The sequence below is a fragment of the Alosa sapidissima genome, chromosome 15, assembly GCF_018492685.1.
Source record: "Alosa sapidissima isolate fAloSap1 chromosome 15, fAloSap1.pri, whole genome shotgun sequence".
NCBI classification, from domain to species: Eukaryota; Metazoa; Chordata; class Actinopteri; order Clupeiformes; family Clupeidae; genus Alosa; species Alosa sapidissima.
In genome coordinates this window covers 18675552-18687476 of record NC_055971.1, presented here as the reverse complement: position 1 = coordinate 18687476, position 11925 = coordinate 18675552, and the positions used below count along the sequence as shown (strand labels likewise).

The following is an 11925-nucleotide window of genomic DNA, read 5'->3' as shown; positions in this document are numbered from 1 at the left end:
ACAGAAAAAAAAAAACCCCAAAAATTGTTTCTACCTAGCTCAAGTTGCTGCTGCCGGCAGCTACCCTCTTGGGGGTATGCACATGAGGGCTCATGAACATGCCCCCAGAGTGTATCACCGACAGTACTCAGCGACCTTGAGAAGGATGAGATCTATGTGAAAAATTGCCGAAATTCTCCTGTAAGTCATACATATGCATAAGTGCACATCATGTTCAAATTTTCCTGTTTTGGTATAGTGCTCTGTGACTGTCATGGCATCTGGTCATCTGATTTTACTCAACGCTGCCCTCATGTGGCTTTTACATAATGTGCAGAACCTCTGACGGGCCACCACACACCATCATGACCAATATGGACTCAGAAGAAGGAATATTGAGAGAGCCAATATATTTGCATTACTCTTTTGTAGATGGCAACACACACACACACACACACAATAAATAACAGTTATGTGACTATCGGTATCTGGTGTTGGTAGACCTACAAAATGGCTAAATGTCTATCATGCTCATCTGATTTCATGTTTATTGCTCACATGCTCTCCTATCTGTCTGTGTGATTCTGTATGGCAGAGCGCCCATATTCTCATGTCATGCTCAATGATCCATGCTGCCAGTAAAGACTACAAAGATCAGATGCTTCCTTCTGCCACAGCCACGTCGTGCCTCCGTGTTCCACTACAGCATCAAGGAGTCACACTCTATCTGATCAGATGAAGAAATTGTACTTATTTGCCCTCTCTATGGGTGGGGGCTTTTATGACTTATAAATAAATAATGGCGTTTTGAAAGAACTTAGTCATACTGATTGGTGGGGCGTTTTCTGGAGGAAAGAGTAAAAGCCAGAGATAGGTTCGCTATCTGTTGATGACAGTGTAGTAATGTGTCCAAGCGGATGGTGAGACTCAATGAAATTCAAATTGATGTAATTTCCTTTTTTTTTAATTTTTTTTTTTTTATTAGTATTAATATTAAGCTACCGGCAGGTTTAGGCAACAGGCAAAACAGGAAACATTAAACAAAAACACTGATACAAAAAGGAACACAAACACCGGGACAATGCCCACTAGGTTCTATGACTACCTCAGAGGCCTTTCAGCAGGACCTCTCACTCCTGAGGAGGAATCCTTTTAACACCATTTAAAACACTGGACTAAACCATGCATCGCAACAAATCAATTAATTCAAATTCACCACACTTTGGTTAACACATGACATAGGTAATACACATTACTATCAATCGTTCATGATATTTCCATACAATGTCATAATAAACCTCACTAAGCACCAAATAATATTACCACTCTAAACACACCTGCGCCAATAAGCGCTCCCACGTCTGGGCGCGAAAGATGCGCAGAATAGTGTCCCTTGCCCAATACTCCAGTTTGCTCCCCTGCACCCCGAAAGCAACTGAAGCACCGAGAACAGGCACGTACATACACACAATCATACATACACTCGGACAAAGCACTTCCATCTCCCAGCTAGTAAGCACTGATGTTATAATGCACGTTTTTAGAGAACGCTTACATTACTGATAAATAGATACGCTTCAACCTCTATACCGCATATCGCGGCTTTGATTCCCTGTATGTTTAACTTAAAACCAATTTCTAGTGTTAACTTAACCCCCGTGTTGACACGCCTCAGGTCTGTACCATTCACAACATGTTATCAAACAAATCAACATCGCAACATGATTTAATAGCGCCGTCTTTGTGCAAATGTTTGTAAAGTCATTGTTCCCGTTGCGGCGGGAAAGCCGCCTTTGCCAGTGACAGACGCACTGCGCTCTGTCACAGACAGTCTCTAGTGAGGAGGATGGTCATCATACCTGCTGAGTTGCTCAGCGGTGGGCTTGTGTGCAGGCTCTAGCCTGGAGATCTGAAAAGCTCTCCGCTCTCTGGGTTAGTCCCATGATATGGACCTGATATTAGCCTTGGTAATAGGGCACAGGAATAAAAAAAAGTTTCTTGGTTTGTTTTAGTTCAGGTTTCACCTGTGATGGTTGTTTTTTTATGCTTCAGAGTATGAAAGATATTTTTCCTCTACTATAAGCTGTGTGGATGATGTGCTCGATACAGATATGACTTTCCAAGAAAGAAAATGTTAGCCATTCAAATTGAAATGCATAACCGTTTTCATAGATGCATCGATTCATTTTTAACCTCTGACTATGCTAATGACAGTGATATATCATTTAAAACAAATAAACAAAGAAAAAAACACCTAACACCAGCTTTTATTGTTGTTCAGCTTTCAGGTAAATTTCCACTTTACTCAGACCCCACAGTCTTACAAGTGAACCAAATTAGATCAATCATTACACCAGCATTGCTTCATAGACTACTGAACTAACTCATTGAATTACACCACAGCATTATATGTTAGTCATGTCAAAGTCATAAATGGAAACGCATAGGACATATACCTGTACTGCACGAATACACTTTGAACCCTGCCCCCAGCTCCTGTCCCAGCCCTGTTTCTATTGACTGTATCAGCATTGATAAGAATTGGGGAGAAATCCCAATCTGTGTGATCATCCCTTTGTACACAGACAAATCTTATCAGACTAAATGTGATGGGAGGGGCAATTCTTCCAGTGATACATATACACATTCTTTTGCACAAAAGCAGACAATAGTTGCCACAATAGGCTCTGAGGTCAAACAGGTATTAACATCGAGACAACATGAGGATGCATATCTTATATGGCATGTTTTTTCTATTTTCTACGTTGAAAACATCTTCAGGCGCTGGTAGGTACGTGGTAATTTTCTTTTAAATTATTTTACATTTTAAATTATTACAGAAAAACAATGAAAATTAAACTGCTTATGGAGTGTGAATGATATGATATATTTATGACATGATAAACATTTTCTATGCTTGATTATTCTTCAGAAAACAATGATCCAATGCTCCGTCCAGCATGTTTTGTCTTGTGTCATTTGTTATTTTGTAAATTTGTTTGTTTGTCTTGGTGTCGCGGTAACACTAGCGACTATGCCGCTCCCTCCGGCATCTTTTGTCTTATGTGTAAATGTTAAGTGTGTGCTGATTATTATTATTTTTGTTTTCACTGTGTTTACTATGTAAAGTGACCTTGGGTGCTTTGAAAGGCGCTATGTAACAAATAAAATGTATTATTATTATTATTTTATTATTATAACAGGTGTATATGTAATATGGGTTTAGAATTATTTCTATGATTTTGCAAACTTAAAGATATACTATTGACTTGGAGTACCAAAGTCATGTCAGCCCCATTAGCGACCTCCCTTTGTATAATAATCCATCTCACAAACCATTGACGCTTCTGGAAATAACGTCAAAATAACAAAATGTGGGGAATGCTTTTCATCTCATAGAGGAATCTCTTTGTAGCAATAAAAATGTGTGAGTTTGCAATAGACCCTTTCAACAATAAAAACAAAAACAATGCTTGAACGTTCTATTTGGACCCGAATCTACTTCCTCTGCATTAAGATAACATATGGAATGTTAAAAAGGAAGTCTTGTGGGGCCAACTATGATGCTGATAATGGAACTCTCTTGAAAGGGTCCATAAAGCTCTAATCTGAGGTAAGATCAGTCTGAGATGACCCAGGATACAAGGATACAAGGAAACATCAAAGGCAATAATAAAGAGTAATAAACATGTTCTTTACTCGAGCCATAAAAATGAGGTCTGTTTTCGCAGAATGGTGCTACCAGTCTCAGGTTACATGTGCCAAGCCATGTCAAGGTAAACTGGAAATATCCATTGTTTGTTTATGACGACACTTTTGTAAGCAACATTGTCTTAGTATTAGTGTTTTTCTGCTCGCTTCTCTACTAAACATATTAAAAGATCCTGCTCTATCATTTATTGTACAGGTCCATCTAAATGGACAGAAGTAGCGATGACTTGTGGTGGACAGGCCCAGTCTCCAATCAACATAGTCACCAAGAAGGCACGCACAGACGAGCGCCTTAAGCCACTCCATTACACTGGCTACCAGTTTGGATTCCACAGTGACATCATCAACAATGGCCACTATGGCAAGTCTAAATAGAGCATGGACCAGAAAAAGGCATCATTTGCTTGTTTATGATGAGAACCTAAGTATTTTGTATGAATATAGTCCAGGTGAGCCTACCAGACAGCGCAAAGATTGATGGTGGCAACTTGGAGTCGACTTACAAGACACTTCAGCTTCATTTTCACTGGGGTGCCCATGGAGGACCAGGGTCTGAACACACCATTGATGGAGAGCAGTATCCTATGGAGGTTCGTAAAATAATGTACAAAATATTTGACGTGCTGACATACATCTCGCTTTATGTAATATTATGTTAAAACACTAAAAAGGTCACTGGTCTCATTCACCTGTAATGCAAGAAATTAGATTAAAGAAAGAATGAATACTATTTGGATCTTATTCAGAAAAAGAATGTTGTAAAAATTCTTGTAAAAGTCTGTGCCATATCTACACAGATGCATATTGTTCATATAAAACAAGAATATCATTCAATAAGTGAGGCCCTAAAGGACAAAACTGGAGTTGCTGTTCTTGGATTCTTTTACCAAGTGAGTAGTGTAACGGCCTATAAAAACATTAAAGGATATTTCCGGTATTTAGCACTTTGAGTCCCTTTTCTGGTTTGTTTTGGATGAACTAGAGTGGTGGACACCGAAATTTTGACGATGGGTCCTGTCTTGACTTTCTGACTCGTTTAGAATTGCCTTTGACTGGCTGGCAATGGGCATGCACAAACATGTCCTTAAAACAACCCTTAACGTTCGTTTTCAAAACCGTGCAACTCACAGAGTGGTTAGTGGTGGTGTTCGTTGATTATTAAAAGAAATATATCAGTGCAATGTATGATTTTAATCCGTGTTATTTGCTATTGTGGAACTATTTTTTCAGATACCTCACAACCGTGTATAAACTTCCACTCAATATTTGAGTCTAATGCATAGACAATAAAAGAAGGTCTCACGGGGGAAAGACTACAACCGTAAACAGACCCCCTTTCCGTTTCCGGTAGCGCAGTGATATAAACAAGCAATGAGTCTTCCAACAGAAATCAATGGGATTTTACAAAATGGCAAATAAAACACGACAGAAACTGTATTTCGCTACGCTACTTGTTTTGGAACATCAACGAACATCACTAACCACTCGGTGAGTTGCACAGTTTTAAAAATGAACGTTAAGGGTTGTTTTAAAGACATGTTTGTGCATGCCCACAGCAGCCCGTCAAAGGCGATTCAAAACGAGTCAGAGAGGTCGAGACAGGACCCATCGTCAAAATTTCGGTGTCCACCACTCTAGTTCATCCAAAATAAACCAGAAAAGGGACTCAAAGTGCTAAATACCGGCATTATCCTTTAACTTCTGTGAACTGGAAAACAGCACTACTTCAATTCCTTATGAAAGATATACATATAAACATATACAACATATTGATGATGGTTAGATGTAAAACTACAAACCACTAACATATGTTTTAAGCTACAACCTGACTTAATTTAGACAGTTTTCTCTCTGTAGGAATCAGGAAGTTCAAACAAAAAATATGAATCCATTGTAAATGCTCTGAAATACATCACACAGCCAGGTAGGCTATGATGTTCAAAGATGTCATACTATTCTTTATGATTCCCTGTGATTTCACTGCTCACCACACCGATAACCAATACGTTGGTGTCGGTCAAAATTAACGACACTTTGTTGTACTCATTTACAACATAATAAAAGTTATCAGAAGATCTTTAATATTTAATATTCCATCCAGATTGACTTGTAGTTTAACTGTTTACCCTCTGCCAGGTAATAACACCACAGTGAAAGATTTGTCTCTGGACATGCTGATCCCATCTCAGGAAAACCTGACTACGTACTATCGTTATCAGGGCTCATTGACTACTCCAGACTGTGATGAGTCAGTGGTTTGGACTGTGTTTGAAAATGCCATTCCTCTCAGTAAAGAACAGGTATAATGTAGGATACTCTCAGATCTAATTCACCATCACTAATACCAATCTCTTAAGGATTACATAAGCCAAAATACTTTCCCCAGTGTGGTGTCTCTCTTGTCTCTCTTCTTCTGTACGGCACATATAAACACTAGAATTAAATTAAATGAATTACATTTTAATTAAATTAAAAATAATTTTTCAGTTTATGATATTAACCAATGCAAGTGGAAGTGATACGTCTTCAGTGACTTGCAACTGGCTGTGGTGTCCTCTGGCCTGTGATCTTTTCATTTTAATTTAATTTACCATTTTCATTTCTGTTGTTTTAGCTGTCGGCATTTTCCCAGCTGAGTTTTGCAGATGGAAAAAACATGACTGGCACTTACCGACCAGTGCAGCCTTTAAATGGACGGGAGGTGTATCGCTCTGGGAGTGTGGTGGTGTGGGTCAACACTGTGGTCCTCCTCAGCTCAGTACTAGCAGCAGTTGGCCTGTCTTTGCCAGACTGACGTTTTCTATATTTTGTTCATCAAGGACATCATGTCAAATGAATCATAATATTCATGGCATATTGATTATGTTGAATATCTGCTAATTATGAGCATTTGGCCGCTGCATGTCATCAGGTTACAATTAGGCCCGTATATGAAATATTTTAAAGTCTTAATTATTGCATTAGCCGATTATTCTGCCTGTTTAAAATATGTGGTTGAACAACTTTCACTTACACTATCGGTCAAAAGTTTGGGGTCACTTAGAAATTTCCATCCCACTCCATTAAAGACAGAATACCAAGCTGAGATCAGTTGCATTGTTTTTTTTAATCAGGGCAGCAGTTTTCAGATTACATTATGTGCTTACATAATTGCAGAAGGGTTCTGTCTATAATGGAGTGGAATGGAATTTTCTAAGTGACCACAACATTTTGCCTGGTAGTGTATTTATTGTTATATAGGCCTATGTGTGATATTTGAGATATGAAGTACGTGAAGTATGTGAAGTATGTAAAGTATTTGATTGTCTGATTTATCTTTTAAACTACTACAAGGTCTGAAAAGAGTGGTGAAATAAAAGCTTTTATTGTCCTGAGATAACAGTATATTGTGGAACGAATTCAGCCTTCATCTGGCACAGATATGTCCAATGTCAAGGTCGGATATTTCATTGTTGACCTAAATTGTTTGACTGAGTGATGCAAGAGTTAAAGGCTGCAGTCATTTGCAGATAAGTGTTAACAAGCTCCTCCTTTTAAATAAAAATCTGGAAAAAAATACTTGACAAGTATTTTCTGTGTAGTGAATCATACACTAGAGACTTATGCACACACAACACTTTGCCGAACCCTTTTTGCCCATGTCCCTTTAGGGACTCCATAATTTGAACGTCACATTAATAGGAAGTGTTTTGATCTATATCACTGTTTAGACAAAGTAATAAAACCCCTGCTGTGAAATATCATCGCAGGGAAGATTGAATCTTACTTTCATGCTCAACAAACAGGTTGAGGAGGTCCTTCGTCCCCAGGGCCATCCAACTTTTCAATGCCACACAAAAAAGGGAAGGGAGAAAAGGACTTTTCAGCATGAACCTGTCTCTCTCAGCCCCTACCATCATATCACTTTGTCTGCTGTCCACTTGACTGTTTTACAGGCTATATTAGCCCTTCTAACTGGACTGTGGTCATAACATCTACATGTATAATTTATTTCCTGATATACAGGTGCTGGGCATATAATTAGAATATCATCAAAAAGTTGATTTATGTCAGTAATTCCATTCAAAAAGTGAAACTTGTATATTATATTCATTCATAACACACAGACTTGTATATTTCAAATGTTTATTTCTTTTAATTATTTTGATGATATAACTATTGAAAATCCCAAATTCAGTATCTCAGAAAATTAAAATATTACTTAAGACCAATACAAAAAAAGCTCTTTTGAAAATGTTACGTTGGCCAACTGAAAAGTATGAACATGGAAAGTATGAGCATGTACAGCACTCAATACTTAGTTGGGGCTCCTTTTGCCTGAATTACTGCAGCAATGCGGCGTGGCTTGGAGTCGATCAGTCTGTGGCACTGCTCAGGTGTTATGAGAGCATGAGAGCACATTGTCATGTTTGTCCAGGACCGTCATTACAATGTTGGTCCAGGACCGTCTTTACAATGTTGGTCCAGGACCCACATTGTCATGTTTGTCCAGGACCGTCATTACAATGTTGGTCCAAGACCGGCTTTACAATGTTGGTCCAGGACCCACATTGTCATGTTTGTCCAGGACCGTCTTTTTGTCATGTTTGTCCAGGACTGTCTTTACAATGTTGGTCCAGGACCCACATTGTCATGTTTGTCCAGGACTGTCATTACAATGTTGGTCCAGGACCATCTTTACAATGTTGCTCCAGGACCCACATTGTCATGTTTGTCCAGGACCGTCATTACAATGTTGGTCCAGGACCCACATTGTCATGTTTGTCCAGGACCGTCTTTACCATGTTTATCCAGGACCGACATTGTCATGTTCGTCCAGGACCGTCATTACAATGTTGGTCCAGGACCGACTTTACAATGTTGGTCCAGGACCGTCTTTACAATGTTGGTCAGGGACCGTCTTTAGAATTTTGGTCCAGCACCGTGTTTAGAATGTTAATCCTGGACCAATATCTGTATTGCTAATAGGCAATACAGATCTGTCAGTTGTCGTTAGACTGATTTTTTTTCTTCCTACATTTCTGAGAAACTTGCCATGTTTAAACCTTTATACAATAAGCTGCAAAATATTTTTTCTGCTTTGTTTATTCCAGGTCCATCATAGGGAAGTTTGTCCAGGTACATCACAGAGAAGTTGGTCCAGGTCCATCACAATGAAGCTGGTCCAGGCCCATCACAGTGAAGCTGGTCCAGGTCAATCACAGGGAAGTTGGTCCAGGTCCATCATAAGGAAGTTGACCCAGGTCCATCACAGTGAAGCTGGTCCAGGTCCATCGCAGGGATGTTGGTCCAGGCTCATCATAAGAAAGTTGGTCCAGGTCCATCACAGGGAAGTTGGCCCAGGTCCATCATAAGAAATAGCACTCTGCAGTCTGCACACACTCTGCTCTGGTCTGGACCCAAATGAATGGTCAATAGCCTTGTGCAATGGCAGCAACATCTGCTACACAAGCGATACATTACTGTTTCAATTTAATTTTCTCCTCATTAATCTGTTTATACTATAATTTAAGGGGGTGGGACATGGAACAGCAGTTTAAGAAAGATAAGTTTAGTAGGGGATTAACTTTTGCCATGTTAAGCTATGGGATGACGGAGTGTGGGTCGGTAAGAGTACTTTTTTGGAAAAATATATTGAATTATATTTTAGGTGTCAAAAATATATATTTTTGTCAAATTTGTCAATATATATATTTTGTCAATATATATTTTTTGTATATTTTTTATTTTCTATTATATTTTCTATTATATTTTTAATTACAAGAGTCTCAAGACTCTACAAGAGGCCAGACAACATCAGAGACTATGAAAACAGACTGCCCACCTGCACCAACACCGCAATATTTCCAGATGGAAATTATCCATGTGGGCACTGTGCACAGGACAATTTCACACACATGTCACTCCTTCAATCACCTTATAACAGGAAAAGAACTATGGGTTAAATGAAAAATCTCATGCAGCACTACTAATTAGGTATATTTGATCAAATATCCCTGTGGGAAAGCATATGTAGGAAAAACACGCAGGGCTCTGAAGACAAGAATGTGAACACAGAAGCAACATCAGAAACAATCATGATAAGAGTCCCCTGGCTGTTCATTTAAACAAATTTGGAAACCCACTCTCAACTCTGAGGTTCATAGGGATAGAACAAGTCAAAAACCACCGAAGAGGAGGGGACATAGACAGTCAGCTTTTAAAAAGAGAGGCTTTTTAGATCTACCACCAGGAAACTTTGGCCCCAAGAGGGCTTAATGAAGATTTTGTAATCAGACTTTTTCTGTAATATGAACTTGTAATATGGACTGTGAACAGAAAGTCTAACGAATGATTGAACTCTATATTTTTTTCAAATCTGCATTTGTATACACTAGAGATCTGTTTTGGTCTTAAAGTTCTACTAATGTTTCTTATAATGTTCTGATGCATTTGTTTGGCATTAGTCACGCCACAAGCTTGCCTGCCATACCTGTAAGGGTTAATGAGTCACTGAGTTGGCTCCCCCCTATACTGTAGGCCAGGTGATTTAGACCATGCGCAATGCCTGTGTTTGCAGTGAATCTGAGGAAGAACAATCAAGGTCATAACTGTCACAGTCACACCAGGTTCTGTTCCAGCCACACCCACTGCTCACTCTCCTGAAGCTCCCCTCACTCGTTCACACTCCCCAGTTTACTAATGACCTGCACCTGTTCCCAATCAGCCTCACTCCCTACTTAAACCCCAGTCTCCCCTCAGTCTTTGTCTGGCCTCGTCTGAGATGACACCACAGTGCTATCCACCAGCCTGACTCACCCAAGGAGTACTCATCCTGGATTCCCCTCAACTGTTCCAGCGTCCTCCTGATCGGACCCCTCGAGTCACCCCCGGAGTTAGTTAAGTTGATCTTCTGTGTTTTGGGACTTTTACTTAAGTTTACTGTTCTTCTGTGTTTTGGACTCTTTGGAGCTTCTGTTTGTTACTGGCCTGGGTTTGATAACCCACTTCTGGTTTACCTGTGAAATAAAGACTATCTTGTTGGAACTCTACCTCCCTGTCCTGAGTCTGTGGGCCGTGACAATAACGTCTTGCCAAACTATGAGAAAATAAAATCAAGAAAAGAAATACCAAGGAGTGTGTGGACTTTTTCCTAAACACTTTTGCTTGTTTTTGCCCTGTATCTGGGATTGTGCACAAAGTCTCTTTACAAGTTGTTAGAGAACGGAGCCATACACTTTTCTAAGAATCTCTGAATTTACCACCTACCTTGAGGTATCACCAAGCCATATATAATTATTTTACAATCTCAGAGAATCATGTTTATTGGTTGCAAAAGAGTTTGGGTAGATTGTGGAATGATAGTGGCAACAGAATAGCATTCACAATTTATTGTAACATTGTAACATAATGTGTCACAAAAGAACAGTTAACATCGCTATAGAGTCAGGGACATCAGTATAACTTTACCCAATATATCCTTTAACTGGGTAATCTTTGAACTGTTGTACAGTTGAGTCACATTTCCTATTTGGAAACGGTGGCTGACCTTGCATACATTATTTGGGGACTTGCCGACTGCAGATTTAGAAACCGATATACTATGGTTTATGAGGCACTTTGAAGCTTGCCAAGCAATGTCCATCAACAGGGGGAAGTGAGTGAACAGTGTGAGCCACATGGCAGTCCCATGTTTGAGGTGGGCTACACGCTTGACAATGACTGCAAAGAGTTATCAGACATTCACAAAGACTTATTACTAGGGATGTGACGCTCGAAGCTGACGTTTCGAAACAGTGTCGACCTTCCGAAACGCAAGTGTTTCAAACAGTGTTTCGGAAGTGTGGTTCAAAACGCCCATGTCACGTGACCATGGCTTAGTGAGGCTTCGTGGTGTTTCAATTTGGTTTGGACAGGTGGCACACTTGCCGCGCGAGCCAATTACCCGAATAAACACCTGTTTGATCTAAATTACAAAGTCCCAGAATGCTTAAAAGTCATTCAAACACATCCTATCTTTGTGGTTTTTTTGTGAGGAGAGAGATTTTAAGAGATATAGCGACATAGAGACATATAGAGATATAGCGATTTATAGTGCATTCTTGTGATTGATAGGTTAGTGATATAGATTAATTGACAGGCTAGAGACAGACAGTAAGCGATAGTTTAGATAGATATAGTCTAGTGACGTTAATATTTAGATAGTAGCAGAAGTAAAAAAAATATATGACGGATGCCTTTATTTCAAGAACAGCT

At 39.4% G+C, this 11925-nt stretch overlaps 1 protein-coding gene across 1 annotated transcript; it reads left to right on the top strand.

Moving 5' to 3' along the window:
• The first annotated feature begins 2645 nt into the window (after window positions 1-2645).
• ca4b (carbonic anhydrase IV b) lies at window positions 2646-7251 on the top strand. Its single transcript, XM_042064549.1, has 8 exons — window positions 2646-2766; window positions 3711-3755; window positions 3887-4051; window positions 4135-4280; window positions 4488-4580; window positions 5548-5614; window positions 5827-5990; window positions 6305-7251. The coding sequence occupies exons 1-8, from the start codon at window positions 2700-2702 to the stop codon at window positions 6482-6484; spliced, it is 927 nt and encodes a 308-aa protein (XP_041920483.1). The 5' UTR covers window positions 2646-2699; the 3' UTR covers window positions 6485-7251.
• The last annotated feature ends 4674 nt before the right edge of the window (window positions 7252-11925 follow it).

Bases quoted from the DNA above. Each gene is read 5' to 3' on its own strand.
- ca4b (XM_042064549.1), top strand. From the start codon at position 2,700: ATGAGGATGCATATCTTATATGGCATGTTTTTTCTATTTTCTACGTTG. The intron at 4,581-5,547 runs GTGAGTAGTGTA...TTCTCTCTGTAG, and splicing joins TTCTTGGATTCTTTTACCAA to GAATCAGGAAGTTCAAACAA. The intron at 5,615-5,826 runs GTAGGCTATGAT...ACCCTCTGCCAG, and splicing joins GAAATACATCACACAGCCAG to GTAATAACACCACAGTGAAA.